Genomic DNA, 24,339 nt, shown 5'->3' on the forward strand with positions numbered 1-24,339 from the left:
GTATGTTGGCAAAAGCAGTTGGCTAAAAATTTCCTATCCAACAAACTTAAAATATACCAGACTAACCCACTGGAAAAGCTGTAAGGCGTGAAGCTTGCACTTACAGAATTGTTTTAATTTGTCTGTTATGAGGACTCATCACATTTTAATGCTGAAGTCTGCAAAAGCATATCCAGTGATGTACAAAGCTCTACCTTTGTACACTATGCCAACTACTTCACAATTTAACCAGCTCAGAAAACATGCACAAATTGAGCACAGTAGCGTTTCAAGAACAAGGCTGTTTAGCCCACTTTGCGTACGGCACTTTGATGTCGTCTTGGTACAGGTGAGAGTTAACAATTCAAAGTGAATATCTCTGCACTTGCAATATCCTCGAGGATTATAGTGAGCTTTTTAGGCAATTTAAAATAAAAGAGAAAAGGCATGAAAACATGGAATTAGTGTATATCGTTAACAGAAGATCATTTAACAACAGGAGAGACTTTTTAGGAAGGAAAGAACAGGAAAGCATGAGAAAAAATAAACATGGAAAGGAAGGCATTAGAGAGACAGAACAAGCAGGGGATCCAAGTCCACAGATGCCATATCCGAGTATGTTTCAGTGCCCTGGTGTGACAAGCACCAAGTGATGATACAGCACAGATGCATCCTGGGTACTCAGAGGGGAGATGTCGCCTAATCAACAAAGCTGTGTTTCACACAAGGGCAGAGACAATGCCTTATCTTACCAAGAAGCGTTCACAGACAACATATGCGAGGAAACTAGTGCACATATGCATGCACGCATAAATATAGGGTTAAATATCTGTAGATAAAGAGGTATAAATGGTTCCCTCGAGTAGGCCCAGAAAACAATGTGCATCAGTTTGAAAGATCCCCATATCTCCACTCCACTCCACTCTCCGCAAGATGTTCTCTTCTTGAAATTTAATTTACGCTACCCTATAAAACTGTAAACAAAGCATGAGTCAATGACTACAGTAAGCTATTTTCACAAATCATGCTTTTGACAGTCACTATCATTTACCATTTCTTTGCAGGTGCCTGCATGAAGGTATGACTAATTGAATACATAAACCTGACCGCACTTTACCTGATCAACATTAAGTAATATGTGTAGTACTCCTACTTCATCTGCAAGGCTCAGAATATCTGTCTTGAGCAAAGCGTGGGCCTTGTGTTTTGTTAAATCAGATACCTCCAGCATATCTGCCTATCTTTCTGCAGCTATCAAACTTGCAGACAAATTTCACACCACCACTTCCTGTTTGTCTCCATGGTGATAAAGACTGGTTTTCCGGCCCAGAGTGAAGCAAGTGTGTGCTGTTGCTCCATTGGACAGGAAGTTAGTGAAGAGAGTGTGCTCAGTCAGCAGCATGTCAGGGTCTTATCTCTCTGAACAATGACAGATAGATGACTCGGTCTTAGCAGATGACAGGCTAATGAAAGTCTTGAAAGTGGTAGGATTGTCACACCTTTTACCCGGTAAAGAAATAGGTCATTTAAGTGCAAGATAGAGAAGGTAGCAAAACGAATCAAGCATGCCACCAGGACGGAGAGAGACATCTGACAATGAACAGGAAAGCTATGACTGTCATAACTCAGTAACAGACTTGCAAGCTACGACTAGAAAGTGTCACTCGTGTTAAAATCATCATAATGATGTGGCAATACTGACAAGTTCCTCCTTTGTTAGTAAATGTCAGAGATGATTTCAATCACCAACCTTCAATAGCCTCAGACTCTGTCCTACCCAATCTTTACTCATACAAAAAACATATAACAATGTGGAAAAAAAGTGACCAAATTCAAATCCAATGTTTGCATGGCCCTTTGTTATATCACTATGTAAAACTGGTGGCTTTTGTCTACATTGTGAGATCTGTGGTTTACATGCTTCAGTGTCACCCATTCATGAAAACTACAAAAAACCCCAAAAGGATTGGTTCCCATCTGATCCAGATGATTGGTATCCATATTTACTAACTGTATGATCACATGTACTTTAATTTCTCACTGTAAAAGCTGTGATTCTGCAAAGCCACAATGCAGCCACGAGCACAAGAAAACAGAATCAGTCACAAATAAATAGGTGGTTTAACTGATATTTAAATGACATTCACATTTCAGCAGCTTCTTAATGATAAGCGTAATGCAACAACCCTGTTCTCAACCCATTCTAACACTCCTGTGTCTTATTTTTGGGTCCAAATAAAAAGTACTACTCAAGTTTGGATTTTTGAGATGTTTTGCTACTTTCTTTGACTTGTTGATGTCACTCCAATACAATCTTCAGCGTCGAGTCCATTAACATTTTAAATGTATACAGCTCAAGGTTGCCCTCTGCTCTTGCAATTTTGCCTTCAAGGTAGCAGGAATCATTTAAGTAAACACAACTGAGCGAATGCCAATTTTAAAAATAACATCAGTGGTTTAAGTGAAGACACAACAGCCAATGTGGGAGATTTATCCCCTCAAACAAGGAACAGACTTTTTAAGACAGACATGTCTAACAAGGCAAACTGTAACTATAAAGATAAACATGAATCTGTATCTGGTGAGAGCCATTGGCGTCATCTTACAGCACGCCCGATGTTCTACTGTCAAACTGTCAATTACGTGCGGGAAATGGGACAAGTGCTCGGAAGAAACGACTCCTTGATAGCGTGGAGTGTTAGTGCGCATTTCCTCCATGCCAATTTACGAGACATTACAGACTAAGTGGCTCTAATTAAACTGTAATCAAGACTGACTGATCATGTAATTAACCAATATGTAGAGGTATAAAAATACGAGGGAGAGGGGGGTTGCAATCTAGTAAAAGCTGTTCAGCAGTATTTGGTGCGGTATTTTTTTAAAAGCAACAGCTTCCAAACCCATCACATACACAAATGTTTTCCCAAGTAACACACACACACACACACACACACACACACACACACTAGAGCATCATTTGTCCTGCATGTTTGAGACAACAAACACCCCACTGAGCCTTACTTTTACACTTGCTGACCACCAAATGATATTCATAAATCACAGATATAATCACATTCAGTACACACCCAGCTAAATGGAGATATGCCATTTAACAGCCAGACAGTGAGCATCAAAGGTCAGTTGTAGAAGATTGTATTTAGTGTGGACTTGACCTTTCACTGACCATTCAACAGGGTTATTACATCATAAACTGACCTGTTAAGAATCCCACAACCATTCACAGTACTGTAAGTAGAATTTTAACAATATCCACAAAAAGGAGAATACATCCTCCTTCCTAGGATCCAAATTAAGCCTGTCTAGGTGGAAAGCCCTAACACAGTGCAACAGTGGTATATGGGTGTGTGTATCGTGGATTCATTGGCTTGTCCTTAAAAAGTAATGTAATGTAGTAGCGTATGTGACCTAATTCTGTGGAGCAGCTTTGACAACTTCAGTGTCAGGGGTAGCCCTCACTGCTCCCATTCCTCCCTCCGCTCACAACCACAGCATAGAGAGGTCAGCCATAATGAGGACGCACTGATGAAAAAAAGTGGAGCAGGGCTAAGGTAAGAGGACGGCTGCATCTGTACAGAGACACGGAGAGAAACAGGGCCTTGGACAAATGCAACCAACTACCTGAGTAAGACATCTGCAGCGCAATTAAAAGCTTATAGTAGTCGGCGCTTGAATTGTGACACGTCTGCATTCGCATCGGACACTAACAGCTCATTTAAGTCTATTTTAAGCAGTGTCAGTCACTCAGTCACACACTCAAACTCTGGAGAAAGGAAATGCATTTCCAAGTCTTAAACTATTAGACTATACCAAGTATAACAAGCTTATACAGGGAATTCTTACAACAGACATAGTCCTATCTGTGTTCAAACACAAAATGACAAATGACTTTGAAGTGGAAATAGGTAACACGAACATTATAGTTGTCATCAACAGGTACAGGTACATATACATGCAGACAGGTCAAACAGGTCAGCATGTCTGTGTGTCAGCGCAATGAAAGGCCAGCTATTAAAGGATACAGTGGTTTTAGACTGAGGCTTATGGTATATGGCCTGCCCTGCTGAGTGAACCAAGCTGCTCAGCAACATGTCGCATTGCATTTGGGCAAGGAGTGTCCCACGGGCCCATGGCACAGTGACACTGTGACGCAGGACGCACACTCATAACATGCACACAAGCGCTATAGACACGTGCATACATGTTTGCATGCATGCATGCAGGAGCGATTCAGAAAGATGTTTGTTTTAACATTTTTGAAGACACACACTGGAATGTAACAAGATGCGTCCATGAGTTCCTGTGTCATTGCCTCAGGGTGCCAGGATGTGAGGCTTCAGCTTTTCTCTTTTCCTCACCATAATCATCACACATATTAGCTGTAGGTCCCTCCTGAAGATATTTATAGAAGCCCCCTCTTATGCAATCCACAGAACTAGACACAACTACTCTGAGTCAGACAGAAAGGCAAAAAACACAGCAAAGAAAGGGGAGACAGTGGGGAACAGGGAATGAAAGTGAGCTAAACAGACAGGTTGACACAAAAAGGACAATGACAAAAATAGCAAGGGTGGGGAAAAACTGATTCTCTTATAAATCCCAATATTTTTTTTTAAATGTCTGAATCGAGATTATTCAAATGAAATTACTTCATCTTAGACTATGCAGCAGTGGAAAGATGTCACAGCTTTTACTGTGCTAATCTATGACGTCTGTTGATTGAACAGAGATCTGATTGCAGCTATAGTCTGAGATCTCAAGATTTAGTTTTTTTCGTCTGTTCTTGGTGCACAGACTGAGCTGTGAAAGAAAGCTTTTATGTGCTCTGCTCCTCTCAATTGGAATAACCTTCAAAAAGACTTGAAACTACGTGAACTGGTCTCTCTGCCCGATTTTAAGGCTCTCATGAGTACAAGGATGAATGAGTCAGTTGGGGCTTGCCATTGTCTGTGTTCTAATATTTTCTACATGTTGCTTTGTGTCTTTCATGTTTTTGTTGTATGGTTGTTTGGCTGTAACTTTTTGTGTGCTGCTGTCTTGGCCAGGTCAGCCAGAGATTGTTGATCTCAACGGGACTTACCCGGCTAAATATGGATAAAAATAAAAATATCTCTTTCATGAAAAACAAAACTGAAGCAGGAATGCAGAAAATGGTGGCCAGTCCAAGGACACTGACCTTAAGTAGCACCAGGGGTCCCCATTGGATCAGCAAACTTTCTGTTGCTGCCGTTACACAAATTATACCCAGCACTGCCGCTGGCTCAAGCCCACTGTGATTCCCCCACATTGGGGTTTGCAGTGGTTGAATTCAAGCTATGTAGCTACTGCCTGCTCTCCTCCCAGTGAAGTGGTCTTTTAGCAGTGGGGAGTGGCTCAGCTAATTCTCGTCTCATTTGTAGCACACTAAACCTAAAGAGAGAGCGAGAGTGGGGCAAAGAAGGCTGAGTGAACCAATGCACTGTGTGCAGCTCTAATATGAAATAAGATCCTACTATTTTTAATAGTACATAAAAAGATAAATCAATATGTGGCCGTCCACGCTGATATTGTGGTAGCTGCTGCAAATAGATCAGTCTATGAAAAACACTGCCTTGCTTGATGAGCAGCTAAATGATGACAATTAAATGTAGCCGTAAATGTCAGAAGGACTGAGATGTGATGTGCATTGTTTTTAGAAATATGCCTCATGATATAGAGTCTGTAGAGGTCTGATTCAACTTTACCCATGGTTTAGTGTTAAAAAACAAACAACTGCAATAAATCGTAAGGGCAAATCATACTACTTGTAGAATTGCAATAGTTTACAATTGCAATACATATTGAATCGGCACCCAAGTATTATAAAAGTGTCAAATTGGGAGATAAACATATCATTCCAGCCTTAAAAAATAGTTAACTGAACCTGCTATGTGGGGAGATTTTAATGGACAGAAAGTGAAGAGTAACAGTAAGAAAAACTAAAAGTCTATGAAAGCAAAAAGATACTTTCCTACACTACACAAAGTCATTGACAGAAAATAGTTATTTCACATTTGCTTTTTGTATAAAAAGAGGGAAACATAAAGATTAACTTTCTACCATCTCAAATTTACAGCTATTAATAAAAGGCCTGCTTTTTTCTAAAAAACAGGTCCGTAAAGTTGCACTGTGCTTAATAACAATAAGGGGAGATTTGTTACACTTTTACAGTCTCTATGCCAGTGATAATAAGAAAAAACATATGTAAAACATCAACTCAACACAGTCACCTTCTTTGCTTTAAAAGGACAGAAGACGGCGACATGCAGCAGCAGGTTAGGAACTGCTGGACTCTAAACTATGATTACACAGTTAGTGCCTTAAGGGAATACTTCAACCACCAAACGGCCATTTGTATGTCAGTAAGTAAGGTCGTGTTACCTCGAATTTGTGGAAAAAAAAAAGTGTTTTTCTTGCACGCCTTTAAGGGAAAACTGCAAACATAATGATTTATTGATGACTGGGAGCCACATTTAACACTAGCACATTATATAAAGATGTCTTTTTACAAACTTTCACAGAACTCATTATCCAGTCTTATGCTCAGTACTTCCCAAACTAGCATTTTTGCTGAAATCTTACTGTTCTCTTCAAAGCCAGACTCCAATACTAAGATGAAAATGCACGTGTTTGGGAAGTACAGAGCATATGACTAGATAAATAAGACTTGGATTATACTGCATGAGTTGTGTGAGTTTGTAAATGGGTGTTTTGATACAGTTTGCTGTTGTCAAAGCTTGGCCCCCAGTCAATCTATAAATCAATATGCTTGCCGTTTTCGGTGAAGGCATGCAAGAAAAAAATGTCTTCACAAATTCAAGGTAATACTGCAAGAATAATTAATACAAACTGCCGCTGTGTGGGTGGAGGATTCCTTTAAACTGTGAGAATGCAGCTTTCCACCCAGCGACAAACCTACTCAAAAACAACTGTGGAGCACTATCTGATGTGCACTCAGACACACCAGGGACTTACAAAAAGAAATGACAGACAATCCAAGGCCCAGGACTACATCCTTTCAACAAATTCACAAAATAAGGTGAAGGTAATGCTGCAAGCTCGATTCTGATCCATTTTCCAGTGCAGAAACAAAACTCCTGACACAAGGTGCACCTTGAAACATTTTTAGAATTAGCTTGTCATACGGAAAAACAGTATTTTTGACTACACTGTCGGTCCCTGTATCCATGCCAATAAATCCTGCAACAGTCCGTGTTGTCCCCAAGTGTCGGCTCCGACAAGTTAACACCACTGAAGGGTTAGAGCTGCAGTCTGTGAAGTGTCCCTGTGGTGCTTTTTCAACATTCACACACAGTAGATATTTTACCAAGGACTCTTTTTTCTTTAAGAACCAAACACATGCATTTTTGTTTTTTAACTTGCATGTGAGATTCACTGCTTTCATGAAGAATATACAGTATGTTACGGGATTTAACGAACATAAAACTGGTCAAGTGGCTGGCATATCCTGTGCGCTATATTTGTGCTTGCTTAGTGTGTATTCTGTTCATGTCAGCACATATTCAGCACAAGTGTGAGAGAATGATTATTCCTCTCAGAGTGATATTAACAGAGGCAGAAGACTAGTTTCACAAGCACACAGTAAAGTGGGGAAGACACTCACTTACAAAAAACACTTTGAGGTAGCCCAATCATAATTTGGTAGACAAGGCCTTGTAAATCTTGCACAAAATCACAAAGTAAAAGGCTTTATCTAGTCTTTATCTAGTCTTTACCTAGTCTGGTGCAGGCCACATCTCGGCCTTTGTCATGGTTGATTGTGGTGACTCTGGTTTGTTTGAGCTTTTGCACCCACTAAGCTTCAGTGGCTACAACTGAGATTGTCACTGAAAAAAACTTTTTAGCTTTGGCCTCAATCTATTTCTGTAAAACCTTGAGCTGTGTAACCTATTTAGGCTCTGAGGGATGCAAGTACAATTTCAAAGTATTAGGATTAAAGGAAAAATTGGCTACCTGTCAACAAAGGTTATTTTCAGCAAGCTGCCACACACCTTTCGCCACACAGACGTATTTCAAAACACATATCCCTGGCTTTTCTCAGCCATTACACAAGATTCATTGTGAGGATGTACGGTGAATGTTATGGGCCACATATATGTCTTGGCACGCCATTTCACAATTTGCTTTGTTACACAAATAGAGCAGCAGTCTCTGTGGCTTTTCTGTATTGTCTAGAGTAACTACCTGACCGGTCTCCCTTCTTAGCAGGTTCGGTTGTTTCATCATTGTGCGCTCAGTGTAATAACACTGTAAGAAGTCTGGTTTTCAGGAGGCATCAAAGTGGATGCTTTTGACTGGCAGGCCAGGGTTAATATGTAGGAGGCGGGGGTTACATTTTGCAGTACATGTGCGTGTGTTTGCATGTTGCCTCTGCAGTCTGGTTGCATTCTCAGGCCTCCCCCTTTTATCCATTCCTTTGCAGTGTCCTGTTATTTACAAGTCGAGTTTACTTTTGCAAACCCCAGCCTGCGCAGTAACCTTACATTAACACTTCCACGCTGCAGCTTTCACACCCCCTGGAAGTAAATCAGAGGCTCAATCTGGTGACCTGGCGTGGAATGTCATTTTTATGTTGCCAATGGTATGAGAAACAGAGTGCCTTATCAAGTGGTGAGAAAAACAGCAGGGGAGGCAGCCTAAGGCATAAGACGGAAATGTGCTGGCGGCAGTCCTGCTCTGGGTTATGCAATCCAACAGAACAGTTTGAACATGTAGATTCTCCAAACTTCTGTAGGTTTTTATGGTTGAGGCTGCGTCAGTGGCCCATTAGTCCACAGTTTAAGACACCTAAATCAGATTAAAGTTTATGATATGAACTGGGATTACTCACTCTACTGGACATCCCTGTATAAACACATTTATCGATTATCTTAATGATGCCAATCAATTTAACTTTTTATTAGCATTTTAATATTTAATAAAACATCAGTCTTGACAGACACTGCAGTATATAACTACACCATTATAGGGAGGTTTTCTGTGTGCTGTCTTGGATGACTGTCAAGATGATAAAGCTGATGTCATATCTTACACTGCATCAATCTTTCCCAGGCATTGCAAGTGACAGTCAAAAAGTGGATGATAATCAGAACTGCTTGCTTGGAGGTAAACCTTGTGAACCTTACTTTGCACCCTTAGGCTTAACACCACAGCCAGGTGACTTAATCTATCTATGGAGTACAGCTTAGATACAAAATAACACCTTTGGATTTTATGGCTGTCTTGGCCTCACATACATCAGGCTATCTAGAGGCTGCTTAATCCACACTAACCTTCCACCCTTAACACTAGGCCAAAAATCAAATGTTACTGTCTACGCTGACAAAGCTTACATGCTTAGTATTGACTGCATCATCAATGTGCCCTCAGCACTGTGCAACTGTCACATTGATGTGTATCATACACCCCAAGATTCCCCAACCTCATACAGAGATACAGAGACAAATAGACTAACTCTTAGAAAATTAGTCATAATTCCAACACTGTTAAAGCAACATGAAACAACAGAGTTCAAAAGAGGCCAAATTATTTGTGCTGGTGCATTAGCCAAAACGGAAATATAATTTCCTATATCAAAGCGAACGGTCTCTAACATCATGTCAAACTGCATCAGCAAAGAGAAACAGTGGTCACAAATTGAGCCTTTCAAAAACATTATGTCAGACTTAATATACAGTATATATGAAGGTGAAATTGCACAAATTGCCACATGACCTTGACTTAACCCACTTCTGTCGTGTTTACAGTGACTATCTAGTTACAGATCTTTTAGTTACAGTGTGTTTATACAATGTCAATCCCCTGTATTTACCTATAATCAGGGTCTTGTAGACAGACGTCCAAATAGTACACCTCTGACCCATTAACTTAATATAAAATCAATATTAATGTGCAGCTGACGTCTGTTATGGACCTAGTTAAAAATATTTATATTCCTACTGAGATGAAGAATCCTGAATTAATTTGCGAAAGCAGCCACTGCTGGCTCCACAGTTTCATACCGTCTGTAAACCAACCAGGACCACTACAGGCAGACATAAATATAGAGCAGTTTGTTTTATTTTAACTGTATTGTTGCCATATTTTATACCTTTAGCTATCTCATGGGAACAATTTCGTGCCGACACATAAATGGACATTTATGAAGTGAATGAATAAATGAGTGATGCTGCTTACTTAGTTGCTCAGCTTTTATGTTTACATTTTGGAAAGCAGTTCTCAATCTAAAACACCAGAGAAAGCATCCAGTAAACTGGCTGGCTTTACTGTAATAACCATGTTGTGATTATTAGGATGAAGCGAGTAAAGGATGAAGGCTATATATGAATAAGACTGCAAGATTGAAGGACCTGAAAGGACCAGTTTTTAAATGTCTTAGTCCGTGTGTAAAACATTGGTAAAAGGTTTATTACTTGGGATTTGGTGCGAGAAATATTTGCATGTCCTCTGCTTGCCAAGTTTGCTCTCTCCCTCCGACATACGAGTATTGGCCCAGTGCAAATATCCAGCAAAGGAGGAAAAAGAGAGCAGAGATAAGCTGTCTTGCATGGGAAGATCTGCTCTCTCATGACACAGACCAGTAGCAGCTTATCCTACATGTACACAACAGGAAGCCAAAGAAGAGTTTGCTGCTCACACACACACACACACACACACACACACACACACACACACATATGCATACATCAAAGTCATGCAATACAAATACCATGTGGATTGTTACTGTACAAAGCTTAATATAACTAACATGATTTGCTGAGTCTTACACACTTGAAGCCAGTAACACATTTACATTGACAGCACTATAAGCAACCACTGGACATGTTATCTCTTGTCAATCACTGCAGAAACACGATGGCTCATAGCTGACAGCAAGTAAGGCTTAATGAGGCACATCAAAGGTCGAGGGAGACGTAACTGTCGATCATCATATGGACATAAGGAGGTCTGACTCACCGAATGGTTGACTCCCCACATCAGCACGCTGAGCAGAGGGTCGCTGGCACGGAAGAGCTTCACTTTCTGAGCAACGAAGTGTTTCTTCTTGGTCTTCGTCTTGCTCGCAATAGCTGCGGCAATGCTGCCCGCCGAAGCCATCTTAAAGCAAACTGGCTGGTTATTGCAGTCTGTGCGATAATCTTGACGGAGTGTCTCCCCCTTGAAGCTGGCACAGTGGCCACTAGCTCACGACTCAGTAATGCCAATACTATTCATTTAGCCAGCTCGCAAATAGAAGTGCCCCAATTATTTTCTTCATCCAACGTCCCACACAGCTTCACCGACGGTATGGCCCTTCCTCCGGCAAGGACTTAATGTGATAAAACGCGGTGTGTTTAAGCTAACAGTGGTGCTCTCCTTCGCCTAACAGTCCGCCGCTTCCCCCAGCCCACATCATAAGTCACCTCTCTTCCTTCCTTGACTTGTGTGGAGCTCTCCGCACCCCTGTGATGTGAGCTCTCACTGAGCTGGCGTTAGCATAGCAGGGTAGCTCGCTAGCTAGCTAACATCAACGATATATGCAGTAAAATTGATAAACGTTCACAACAAGAAAAAATATGTGACAAATGATGCCCGCGTAGTTATTCAGCTTTAAAACAAATGATTAAAATGACACAATAGTGATGCTAAATGGCTAACTTGGCTACCAGCTAACGTTAGTCCCTCCGACCTTCGCTAGCGACGGTTAGCCAACTGACGGCACAAAGCAGAACCGAACTCCGATTACCAGCTAGCTACCGTTAGCATGCAAGCTAACTATTAACAACAGATAGCAGCTCACAACTTAGCCCTCCTCTCACGCGCTTGTGGTCAGTCCGTATGGGTGACAGGGGTGTATCCTGTCATGTTCGTGCCCCGAGGAGTTGTGTAGACGTGCAATCAACGGGTGGTCAACTCCGTGTGCAGCACTGAGGCTCATGTGTGCTGCTGTCAACTGACAGCTCGGCGGAGGGGAGGTGACAGCCTGCGCTTTGCAGTGTCTGCTGCGCTGATTCGCTGCAGCCCCCTCCCTCCACCAGGCCTATGCTACTTTTCTGTGCTTTTTAATAGCGCAGCAGTCTTTTTATATCAGCTCAAATTTGCATTTAGATCTCAAACTGACGACTGAAACCTCTCAAATAAACCACAATCCTTTGAGCGTGGATATGCAGCCTTCCCATTGCCAGGTGGGCCTATGATGCGTGCGTGGGCGCGCGTTTGCAGCTCCTATAATAATAATAATGATGATAACAATAATGCATTCGCAGCAAAACGTGCACATCATGCCAACCATCCCCCATCCTTGGCTTGCTTTCGTTTAGATTAATCTGAGGGTCGTTTCTGACAGACGGGTGATAATGTCCCACACCACCAGAGGTGATGTCTTTAGAGGTCATTTGGCTTTCTGGTGCATACTGTGCTGTTTCCACCGGCACTTTGCTGTGTCAGTAAGAGCACGAGGCCTCAGTGCGCCGACGCTCATTTGTTTTATGACTCACTCTTCACACCAGCACATTTACCTCAGTACTATCCGGTGACCTGCACAGGACAGACCGCCATCCTGCACACACACACGGTCACACTCACGCATACACCACAGTGGCCTACACATTTCCAGTTTCAGTGTTTCCTCCTCTTCTTTTTTTACGGGGAATTTAGCTGACCTTTTAATGCAGAAGTGAGATATTTGTCGATCAGTGCAGAAGCAACTGATGCCAGTCTGTCTTAGAGATTTCAAGGATTCACATTTTCTTTATAATGCACATTTTGTTTTGTTGTCTTTTGACACTTCTGTCTTATAATTTAAAAGGGACTGTTCTTTATTTATCAGAGGAGGGGGTGGCTAGGGTGTTACTTTTCTGTTCTTTTCTTTTTTTCCCCTCCCTGAGGCTACAAATATTTGTCTTTAAACCTCCCTGAGTGACTCGGGGTAAAATGCATGACCTTCCCTCCACCATTAATTAGTTGTTAGGTTTTAAAAACTTACCCTTTGATGTTTGACAGTTAAAAGTTGGATAGATAGATAGATAGATAGATAGATAGATAGATAGATAGATAGATATTGTCCACCTCAGTGGAAATTTGTCTTTGTCTTCTCCCAAAAATCAGGCAGACACACAACACAATATACCATTAGAAAGTGTACAATTTAACAGTATGGATGAACCTGCACTTGTATTGTGCCTTTCTAGTCATCTAACCACTCAAAGCACTTTTTTACACTATGAGTCACATTCACCCATTCACACACACATACCATGTATGGTAGCTGAGGCTAGCTGCCATGTATGGTAGCTGAGGCTAGCTGCCATACATGGTGCCACCTACTAACACACACACACACACACACACACACACACACACACTGACGGAACAACCATTGAGAGCAATTTGGGGTTCAGTGTCCTGCTCAGGTATACTTTGACATGCAGGCTGGAGGAGCTGGGGATCAAACCGATGATCTTTGGATTGGTGGACGACCCACTTTTCCTCAGAGCCACAGCTGCCCCATAATATATATATGATAAAATAGCAATAAAATGATTTTTTAAATAAACTATCACTATTTAAAGGTCAGATTCGGTTATGTTTTTATCCCACATAAGTGTTTGTCCCACATTATGTATTGAAGAACTGCTGAAAGTTTAAATATCCAATGATAAATGGTGTAAAATCAGTGATAAAACAAATACAATATACAGTCAGTTAGAGTTGTTTCCCCTAATCCAAAATAATTATAAAAAACTAAATCCCTCTCCAGTGCGTAAAAACTATTTGACATGCCTCCCCCTTTCTGCACCACCCTCTAAAGTAAGTAACGAACAGTCCCTAACCCTCACTAAGCCAAACGTGGCAAGCGTTGCCTAGCAACGGTGTGTCAACCTCCTTTTCCACAACACCAAACTCACAGTCTGCTTCCCGTGGCCGGCTGTCATAATAATTATGAAACTTAAACTAGACCTTTAGTTTGGAACAAAATAGGTAAGTCACAGTGAACATTTGAGAAAGTGATCTGACAGTTTGTGTGTTTGTTTTGTGACGTTACTGAGTAACCGGCTAACCTGCTAAATTGTCAGATTAGCTTTGTCGTTCAGCTAGCATGGCTACTGTGTATCCATGACTGCAGCTTATGTGGTTCTACATTTTCTTTAGGTCACAGAATGGGAAAGAAAGGGAAGAAGGAGTGCGAAACACCCTGCAAGGAAACGGTGAGGGATTCATGAAAGTTTTCTCATCTTTATCCTTTTGAATCAACCTAGCTGAGGTGTTTCTGAAAGGTTTCCACGGACAGACATAAAATCATTATAAAGCATTTACATGTGTCCCTCTCTCCACACACAGTTTGAGCCACTACCTGTTGAAGGCAAAACTCCAGCAACAGTAGTGCTGCTGCTGAGCTCCCCAGAGGAGGACATCCTGGTCAAAGCATGTGAAGCAATCCACACATTTGCAGAGAAAGGTGCAGTAGGATAACCCCTATATTTAAATAATTTTTTGTGAGCAACCCTGCAGCTAAAAACCAAAATGCATGTGTGGCTGTTATTTCCTTTCCTTTAAAGTCAAATACACCACCATGTATTTTGTCTCCATTTTATGCCCATAAAGCACTTGTATACTTTTCTAGATCATGTTTAGAATAATCATGTTACAATATTACATGTATATTACTATGTTTAACACCACCCCATTTCAGCTTCAGTCCCGCTCCTGCCATTGTCTTTTATATTCAACTACCCTGCAGTATGTATCCTTATCTGATACATAATACATGCCCACAGGCACTGTGTTTGACACCATGCTGAATTTCCCTGTCCACTGTCTCCCCCTGTTGTCAGGAGACGAGAACAAGCTTTCTCTGCTGGGACTCGGGGCACTGGAGCCTCTTAGTAAGCTCATCAGTCACAACAACAAGCTGGTCAGACGCAACGCTTTCATGGCCCTGGGCATCATGGCCGCCAATGGTGTGTCAGATAACATGGCAAATCAATGCAGACTCAATGTAACTAATGTGGCTGCCTGGTTAACTTACAGACCAATGTCCTGACCATCTGTCTGCTAATCGTTGGATTGTTTAGTGACATGTTGACTGGTTACAGAATTGACTGTTTTGCTGACTTACAGACTGAGTGACTGATTGATTTGCTCATGTTCCCACTGAAAGGTGACGTGAAGAGTGCTCTGAAAAAATTTGATGTGATTCCATCGATTATTGACAAACTGTCACTTGAAGGTGAGTGATTTGATTACAAGATGAATATACTCAGAAGTAGATATTTACTGTGTCATAGCTGCAACAAGCCAAAAAATAATGCAATTTTCTCTCCTATTCAAGAAGACACAGTTGTCCATGAGTTTGCAACGCTATGCCTGGCCTCTCTGTCCGTGGATTGCGTCTGTAAGGTCCAGATCTTTGACAGCAAGGGGCTGCCACCTCTAATCCAGCTCCTATCCAGCCCAGACCCTGATGTCCAGAAGAACTCAATAGATGTTATCTTTAACCTGGTTCAGGTGATTCAAAGTTATCAGCCTAGGGGATGTTACAAGGATATTAGCCAGTGGTTTCAACATTCTTGTTGTCTCTCTGTTGTACTGTACATATGAAGGACCACCAGAGTCGTCTGGCGTTACACGAGTTGGCCGGGATACCTCCAGTTCTGGAACTTTTGAAGTCAGATTTCCCTGTCATTCAGCATTTGGCTTTAAAGACGCTGCGGAGTGTCACCACCGATAAAGATACATGCAAAGCCTTCAGGGAAGAGCAAGGATTTGAGAAGCTCATGGATATCCTCAGCAACACGGTAGGCGTGTGTGAGTGAGAGAACATATGCTTTGCGCTAACATGCTCTTCATCATGCCCTTTAGCGTTAATAAAAATGAGAAGACAGAATATGGAGAGTAATAACTGCCTATATATTTTTACGTTTGAATAAACACTTGTTCTCAACTCTTCATACCTAAGTCTGTGTCCTCTACATCCCCTGTCTCGTACCTGCCTTTTTATTCCTTACAGGACTTAAGTGACCTTCACACTGAGGCCTTACAGGTAGTTGCTAACTGTGTGGGTGACAGTGAGGGTTTCCAGCTGATCCACAAGGATGGAGGACTGACAAGGCTCATGGAGTTTGTTCTCACCTCCACTGTGCCTGAAATCCAGTCCAGTGCTGTTAAATGCATCACCAGGGTTGCTCAGAGCTGTAAGCACAGAGAAAGACAACAAATTATTTCTTTTCAACTTTACAGCCACAGGTTTGGAAGTTGTGAGGGTATATATAGCACTTTAACTGTGTGCTTTCTGTGTGTAAATGGGTGTAGCTGAGAACCGCAAACTGCTCCATGAGCAGAATGTGGAGAAGGTCCTGGTGGAGCTTCTGTCTGCGGTGGACATTGGCGTGAAAGCAGCTGCCTGCCAGGCTGTGTCCGCCATGAGCTTCCACCTAGCCAGCAAAGACTGCTTCAGAGACCTGGGTACACACACATTCACACAGCCACCTTGACATTAGCACGGTCACCACGATGAAGTGTGAATGAGTGTGATGTATGTGTGTTTCAGGTGGTATCCCTGCAGTTGTACAGCTGCTGAATGGCGAGGATTTGGCGTTGAAAGAGGCAGCTACCCAGGCCCTCTCTAACCTCACACATAGCAACCAGCTCAACGCACAGTGAGTGACGATTATGATTATGTTAATGTCATCACCACAGGAAGTTGCTTGAGTATGCCGTGAGGTATTAATATGTGCAACTTACTGCCAGATGTGTGAAACATTAAGGAGATAAGTTTGTACTCTCTAAAAGCGAGGCTTAGGAGGAGGCGGTGTTTTAAAGTTGAGCAGTGCACCTTCCTCTCCACTATTTCACAAATGATTTAATGCTTCATCCGTCTCCTCATGGTTCTCCTTCACTAAATATCTCTTTACCTCTCTTCTCTCCCTTTCACCGTTTTATCGTCCACCTTTTTATTCCCCTGACAAATCTTCCCTATACCCATCGTTTCTCACTGTCTGACTTAATATTTCAGTATTACTGTCTCCTTCCGTTTTCAGGACATTCAACTCCACCTCCTGTGCATCATTCCCTCACTAGCCTCACTATTAATGTTTGTTTCCCTTTTACAAAGCACACACACACACGTTATACAAAGTCGATGCTGTATGCCGAGTTATTAGACTGCATTTGTAGCCAGCTCTGTAGGTTTGCAGTTAATCCCCCACCTCCATTTCTGTGGTGTCTGCAGTGCGGTGTATGAGGCAGGAGGCCATGAGATACTTGTCCAGCAGCTGTATGCAAGCTGCCCCAGGATGGTGGCCAATTCTGCTGCCACACTTGGCAACATGGCAGGACAGGAGGTCATCCGCTGCAGTATCTTGTCATGTGGAGCCATACAGGCCCTGGTGGAGCCTTTGAAATCCACAGATACACAAGTCCTGGTCAATGCCACGCTGTGCCTGGTAGAGCTGGCCTGTGATACAGATGCTAGGGCAGAGGTTGGTGTTTGTGTCTGTCTAATGACTGTTCAGACTGCTGCCTTGTTGTAATGTGTGCAAATGACAAAAATATGAGATGTGGAGAGGAGGTTTGCATAATGGAAATATATGTTAATTTTACTGACTACCTAACATTTACCACCTGTCTTATAGCTACGAAGCGCTGGAGGTCTTGAACCACTTGTCAATTTGCTGCGCACCTATCACAGGGAGTTGCTGCACAGTGCATGCTTGGCTATCAATGTCTGTGCCAGTGATATGCCCACCGCTGTGGAGATGTGTAAATTTGGGTAAGACTCTGAGATGACAGATAACAATGAAACCAGGACATGACAGACAAATCATAAAATGTAGTCTCTTATATAGCCAGTAGATGGCAGTATAGGACAGTATTATGTGTCTCCATAAGGAAGTGTGAGAAATTTTGGTCATTAGTGTGTATGTTTGTCAATGTGAGCACTCATCTATCTATCATCAGTGCCTGAATATCTGTTTGTGTGTTTCAGAGCTCTGGAAATGCTCCAGGAGATCAACCAGTCAGTGAATCGAAGGAGCAGTTTCAGCAAGTTGGCCATGATCAGCCTGCTTAACTCCAACTTGTCCGTCAAGTACAGCTTGACAGGTCATTTGGCCGCCGCTGACATCATTACTGATGGCTTCTATGATGCAGGGAAGGTGTGTGGAGGCTATTTAAACTTATGTGAAACAGACGTTGCTGAAAGGAATGTGAGCTAAATTTTAATTAAACAAATCTCTGTTTAAATCTCCAGACGTGCTCGTAATTAGTTATTTTGGAACTTGAACTTGTTGGGCTGATCTGTTTCATCTGTCTTTTGTGAAGGAAACATACTGTAGCAAGGGGTAGTTTCACATCTTACCTATTCACATCTCTTTCGCTCTCAGGCTCGTCCAGGTCAGAGGATTCTGACTTTAGAGGAACTGTCCAAGCAGCCTGTCGATGAGCATCGGCCCATCATTGCTGTCAACACAGCAACAGAGTATGTTGTGGTTTTTTTTTGTATGCATCATATTCTAGCCCAGTAAAATCTAAATGTTAGGACAAAAGTGTTTTATTGAAAATATATCCAGCAGCTCCCCAAACTGTAACAGCTAACTGGGCCTCTTACACCTAAAGTACTGTGGGAGTGGGAAACTAACAAGAACAACCACACAGATGGTGCTGGAGCATTAGCTGAGACTTGGCAAGTTTCCTACACTACCAGTCACACCATGTAGTTTGCCTGCACAATTTATTGTGGCTGTGAGATTACTATCACCCTCCCCTTGTCTGCTCCAATCCAGTGCTCCACTCTCTCCCCTCTCGCTTCTCTTTCTCTCCCCCCACCTCTCCCCGTTGCCTTCAGTGTGCCCTGTTAGCGTGGCCTCACAGGGTAAACGATCCCATTTTTTTAAGATGGCAACACACTCAAAGAGCTTTTGTGTTTAGACTAATGGACTTACACGCACAGCCATGCAGTGCACATGCATGCACAGCCACGAAGATGCCTGCACGTAACACACAAGCACGTTGCCCGAGACACAATAAGCAACACACTGTGGGTATTAAGGGCTATACATGCACACACACACACTAATGCTTCCACATGCTCCCAGCATTTTGATGAATTAACGTTGCCAAAGAGAGCAGTACCCCCTCAGGGTACCTCTGGTCCACCCTATTTCCACCATGTCCTCCCCTTCAGCATGCACACACACCAACAACATCTCAGGCATTCTTAAACAGTGTGTTATGTAATCTTGATCTCATGCCGTATCATCCACGGCTTAGAGGGACCTGAGTTCAACCTTTTAACTATGTAAAACAAAATGGCTCATACTAAAATTAATTAATGTCTGTCTCCTGAGTAAACACACACATTGTATAACTTATATTAATTACCTTGACTCTGGAGGTGCAGCTTTTGCTCATTTGTCTGCATATCTTAGGAAGATGAGAATGTTACACACATGTTGGAAACTTTGCAATCATACAATTAACATCTTGGTCATAATTTTAAAATAGCAGAGGAACACAATGTTACAGTGTAAGTGTTTGGAATAATGTGTTAGAAAATTGTGTTGGCACTGGATACTGCTAACTGCATGCCTTCTAATTTCCTTGTGAAATCTACATAATAATAATAGTAGCTCTCCGACACACACGCATACATAGTCCAATGTACATATTGTGCGCTACAAGTACAGATAGAGACACCTAAATCATGCCAGCAACTATACAAGAAGAAGCATGAAAGATAGACTAAGAGCGCTGCGCTCGGTTATATAAACCATTTTATCCTTGTCCTTCTGGTGCAGAGAGACAGTGGATGTGCCAGAAGAGAGGCAGAGCAACCCATCAGAAGCAGACACCAGCAGCAAGGGAGACCGCAGGACACCAAGGTGAGCGTGTCTGTGTGTGCGGGGGTGGGGATACTTACAGTGTCATCATGTATAACACTGTCTTACTCAAGTTAGCCAGTAGTTTACATCTTAACACACTCAACACAAGAATCTTGGGTTTAAATTCTTAAAAGGATCTGTGTAATTTATGAGCACATTTTAAATCCAAAGAGATGATGATATTCTGACTCAGATTTAATGTACTGTCTCTGTGTACAGGAAGAAGAAAGAGGATGACAAACAGAAAGATGAGACCCAGCCTGAGTCTCCTACAGAAAAACCGTGGAAGATGATGGACGACGAATCGTTGCGGGTTCTAGTTGAAAAGGTCAAAGAATCCATCCTCCCACTGAGTGATGAACGAGAGCAGTATGCCGCCCTGGCCAGGTGATGGATTCATGCAGTCAGCACATAACCAACATGCCGAGATTTCATTACAAATAAAGAGGAAAAGCCTCTCATAGTAGGTGATCGTCAGCCATTGTTTTCAATTTTCCAGAATCATTAAAGCAAATTGAAACAAGACACCCTGGAAACTGTGTTAGCGCACCAGTTCATGAGGTGTTAGTGGGGGTTCACTCACAATGACACAAGGGGCATGTCACAGCATTGTAGACACACACCACTGTGAGCCTGCAGGATGAAAACAAACACACATATTGAAGGTTTCTGCATTGTAATGTTTTTTTTTTTGTGTGTGTATGTGTTTGGATGTCAGGCTGGTGAGTGATGCCATGGGAGGAGCCGTAGAGATGGAAAAGTTACATGAATTCCCATGGGTGCTGCACCTCAGCGAGCTCAAGTTTCAGCTTCAGTGTAATGTTGTTCCCATCGGTTTGATCAGCAAGGGATTCTACTGCCACAGGGCACTTCTCTTCAAGGTACCACTTGAGCTATATCATCATCACTCCCTTCTCTTCCAGACTTTACATTTCACTCACATCCTTTAACTCCTCCTCTCTAAGATCACCCCATCCTCCACTTAAAGTATTTTTATTATAACCCTCTCTACTTAATCCATTTCATTTTCAAATTATACTCTAACACCCTGACCTGTCTCCTCTCTTTCACTTTTCAGTGTCTGGCTGATTGCATCGGAATGAGCTGCACACTTGTTAGGGGCGAGTACAGTCGGGCTTGGAACGAGGTACTCCTATTCAATGGGAACATCTCCAGGAATGAGCGTTCTTCACAGCCCTGCCGCTACATAGTGGACCTTATGCACCTGCCTGGAAGCCTGCTGAAAGCCGGTACCCCTGCTGCTGAGCAATACCAGACATTTCAGTAATAGATATTTAAATTGTATTACATGGTAGACATTTAAACCATGTAATAGAGTATTATTAAAGCATTAATTGGTTATCAGATGGTCTTAAAATGCTGTTTGTGCCTTCACTGAGGTCAGCTGATTGAAATGAAAATATATTTTTGCACGCTCGGATTACTCTGCACCAAATAAAGTTCCTAATATGTTTCAGATTGTTAAAGCTCTGATTATAGGCTACCTTTTGGTTTACAATGACCTCACTGTGCACTTTTTTTTTCTTTTTAAAAACTGTTTATTTGTTAATGTTGACAGAAAAAAACATTCACACACAGTTTTAACATAATTTTACATGTGCATAACATCACCTACTGTACAGTGCAAATAATATAGACACATGCATAAAATGGCATGATACAGATGAACACCTGCTCATACATACACATAATTTAAATGCATGTACTCATATAGGCCTACATTACATGCACTCAAAATGGTTGTAATTTTTGAAGCCATAAAGCTGCTGCACAATTACGATGCACTTTGCACATTGTCCAGCAATAAAAAGCGCTTGAACCATGTTAACCTACATACTGCAGCTGGAGGTGTGATTTTTGACCGGGTCACCCAGCTACCAGCTCGGATCAGCCGGGGGAGGACCGGCGCGAACTCGCCGCAGCATGAACAATCCCGACGCAGCGAGCGCACTTGGCTCCACTGATATCAGCAGCACTTGACTTCAGACAGACTTTACACAGCGGGAGCAGTAGCAGCAGTAAACATGTCTCGTCTCACCGCCCGTCTCTTCGTGGTAGTGTCTCAACATGCAACAGCCAGATCTGTGGTGTTACCGAGGAGGATCCCGGCGTTCATCCGTCCTGTGTGCACATCTCAAGGTACTGGGCAGACTTTTGATTTCTTTACTGTCGCTCTGTTGTGCAGGAGTTTTGGTATCCTAGGCTGCAAACTCCTGCAGGTGCACCATGCTGCTGTGTTTTTAACAAAGCACTAAGAAGAAGAATCATGGAGCTTGTGCCAAAAAAGACTTTCAGCAACAATATATTTAGGATCAGAGTAATTTTACTCCAGGAGTTAGAATTAAGTTAAATTTTATGACTGATTTGTTCAGAAATGTTGAGCAGTACACTTCCAAGTCATGTGATAAGAAACATTTTCTCAACTTGCCATAGTGCCCAGGATCTGTGTTTTAATGTGGTTCCCACCTGGTCCAGCCATGGGGTCCAGACTTGTCTTTAATAATTAGTTCAAGGTCCCACAGTTTAACACATTCAGCGTCATACTTGCATTTGGCCATGTCTTTGAGCTAGTTTGCTGTCTCTGTCAAGTAGCTACAGGTTAGAGACTCACTTATTTGGTTCAATGTTGTCAAAAACTGTTTTTATTTATGTGTATTTAAGCTACTTGACTGATTAGGACCATTAGATGTAACTCCGTCTGTTCCACATGCACAACAAAACTCCTCTGGGACTTCTTCACTGTTACCTCTGCTCTCTGCAGGCCTGCAGTCACTCACCCGTTACGATGAGACAAAAGACTGGCAAAAGAAACTGACCCCAGAACAGTATGTAGTCACCAGAGAAAGAGGGACAGAGATGGTGAGTACAACACTGCCAAACTGACTTACATATTTTCTGATAAACATCAGCACAGTTTCAGGTGGACTTTGCTCGTCACTGTGTCAGGTTGAACCAGTTTACCTACAGACCTGGTTATTTATAAATTAGAGGCTGCCTGAGGACAGCTATTAGCTTGAGACACAGAGTGTGTAATAAAAACAAGGACAAGTTACTGTATTGCACTTGTAAAATCATCATCATCCTAAAGGACACACAACTAATAACATGGGGAAATGATTCTTTACACGTGTGTTTGTTTGTGGGTGTTTTCAGCCCTTCAGTGGGATCTACCTTAACCACTTTGAAGTGGGGATGTACCACTGTGTCTGCTGTGATGCCCCACTTTTCAGGTAACAGTTTGCACCTGAATGTTAAAGGAATACTTTCCCACATTTTTATTCGGACAGCCATGAATTGAATTGAAATACATTAGCAGATGCTAATTGCTGAAACGCTCCCTCCTCTCTTAACAGTTCAGAGGCTAAGTATGACTCTGGGACAGGCTGGCCTGCATTCAAAGAGGCTCATGGGACATGGGAGCGTGACGAAAGCTCCGCCTCCATCATCCGTCGCCCTGACAACAGCCTGGGTAGCGCTGGGACAGAGGTCCTTTGTAAGAATGTGAGTTGTTCTCTGAGCTATGGACCCAAAGTTCAGTTTGCTTATTTTAGTTGTATTGGTTCATATAGCTTTGTGTGCAGTTTTTAAAGTCAGAATTTCATGTGTAGTTTTCTTCAAATACAATCATGATTTTGTGTTTTTGAAAGGTTTATGACTGTTGTGTGTTTGTGTTTGATGCAGTGTGATTCCCACCTGGGTCATGTGTTTGAAGATGGACCGGATCCGACAGGTCAGCGGTTCTGCATCAACAGTGTGGCCCTCACGTTTAAACCCAGAGGAAACAGCAAACCTGGCAAGGATGAGCGGGACTAAAACACACTTATGTGTCATTTCACACCTTTTCTTTTACAAAGTAAATTAAAGGACCACCTGAATGTCAGAGGATTCATTCAATGGTTTTGACCTAAACATATTTGCTAGTGAGAAGCTTTGTGTGTGTCTAAATGAATGAATTTTGGGGGGAAGAGGACCTCCTGGTGTTTATTAAACCGGTAAAGAATTCAGCTCAGTTGCTTGTGAAGAAAATGTATGCACTGGAGGGAAGTCTACGCACAGAACATGATGTATATGATTCACACAAAGTCAAACTGCAGGCCATCGGCTCCATTAATGAATAACATACTTCCCAAAAAATAGTCACTGTTTTAACTGTTTGTATTTTTCACAAATGTTTGTTGAGTTGGTAATTTTGTTTTAAACTGAACGTATGAATGTCAGCGTACACTGGGCCTCTTTGTCTGTAGAGATTGTGAAACACAGGAAGTTCTAACATTGCTGCTTTGTGTGTTTTTCAGTCTGGGGTCACATTAACACATCAATTGTTTTGTTTTTTAGGAATTGTATAAAATTGAATGATACTTTGTCAATAAATGCATATCTGTGTTTTCTCTGAATCTATGGTTATGCTTCACTGACAGCAGAG

General features: G+C 42.1%; 3 protein-coding genes across 5 annotated transcripts in view; 2 read left to right on the forward strand and 1 right to left on the reverse strand.

Moving 5' to 3' along the window:
- pip4k2aa (phosphatidylinositol-5-phosphate 4-kinase, type II, alpha a) overlaps positions 1-12,065 on the reverse strand; it is a 34,215-nt gene extending 22,150 nt beyond the window's left edge. For 2 of the 3 annotated variants that reach the window (XM_049564683.1, XM_049564682.1), the window contains exon 1: positions 10,993-12,065. In XM_049564683.1, coding sequence (XP_049420640.1) covers positions 10,993-11,133 — 141 coding nt within the window. In that variant the 5' untranslated portion in view covers positions 11,134-12,065. The remainder of the gene's footprint in view (positions 1-10,992) is intronic. The other variant, XM_049564685.1, reaches the window with a different exon arrangement.
- A 1,806-nt stretch (positions 12,066-13,871) lies between these two features.
- Positions 13,872-21,880, forward strand: armc3 (armadillo repeat containing 3). The gene is made up of 19 exons (XM_049564648.1): positions 13,872-13,995; positions 14,167-14,222; positions 14,356-14,473; positions 14,850-14,975; positions 15,176-15,244; positions 15,347-15,522; positions 15,618-15,812; positions 16,025-16,208; positions 16,327-16,479; positions 16,565-16,673; positions 17,246-17,495; positions 17,649-17,785; positions 18,002-18,170; positions 18,399-18,493; positions 19,812-19,895; positions 20,115-20,282; positions 20,614-20,776; positions 20,974-21,145; positions 21,759-21,880. The coding sequence occupies exons 2-19, from the start codon at positions 14,175-14,177 to the stop codon at positions 21,878-21,880; spliced, it is 2,538 nt and encodes an 845-aa protein (XP_049420605.1). The 5' UTR covers positions 13,872-13,995; positions 14,167-14,174.
- On the forward strand, positions 21,807-24,310 carry msrb2 (methionine sulfoxide reductase B2). The gene is made up of 5 exons (XM_049564695.1): positions 21,807-22,055; positions 22,678-22,775; positions 23,070-23,146; positions 23,270-23,417; positions 23,598-24,310. The coding sequence occupies exons 1-5, from the start codon at positions 21,941-21,943 to the stop codon at positions 23,727-23,729; spliced, it is 570 nt and encodes a 189-aa protein (XP_049420652.1). The 5' UTR covers positions 21,807-21,940; the 3' UTR covers positions 23,730-24,310.
- Positions 24,311-24,339: the final 29 nt, after the last annotated feature.

Source organism: Epinephelus fuscoguttatus, linkage group LG21, assembly GCF_011397635.1.
Source record: "Epinephelus fuscoguttatus linkage group LG21, E.fuscoguttatus.final_Chr_v1".
NCBI lineage: Eukaryota > Metazoa > Chordata > Actinopteri > Perciformes > Serranidae > Epinephelus > Epinephelus fuscoguttatus.

What these genes read in the sequence shown, in the direction of transcription:
- armc3 (XM_049564648.1), top strand. Translation starts at nt 14,175, where the DNA reads ATGGGAAAGAAAGGGAAGAAGGAGTGCGAAACACCCTGCAAGGAAACG. An exon ending in TGGATATCCTCAGCAACACG is followed by an intron (nt 15,813 to 16,024) that starts GTAGGCGTGTGT and finishes TATTCCTTACAG; the next exon opens with GACTTAAGTGACCTTCACAC. An exon ending in CAGTATGCCGCCCTGGCCAG is followed by an intron (nt 20,283 to 20,613) that starts GTGATGGATTCA and finishes TTTGGATGTCAG; the next exon opens with GCTGGTGAGTGATGCCATGG.
- msrb2 (XM_049564695.1), top strand. Translation starts at nt 21,941, where the DNA reads ATGTCTCGTCTCACCGCCCGTCTCTTCGTGGTAGTGTCTCAACATGCA. An exon ending in GAGAAAGAGGGACAGAGATG is followed by an intron (nt 22,776 to 23,069) that starts GTGAGTACAACA and finishes GGGTGTTTTCAG; the next exon opens with CCCTTCAGTGGGATCTACCT. An exon ending in TGTGATGCCCCACTTTTCAG is followed by an intron (nt 23,147 to 23,269) that starts GTAACAGTTTGC and finishes CTCTCTTAACAG; the next exon opens with TTCAGAGGCTAAGTATGACT.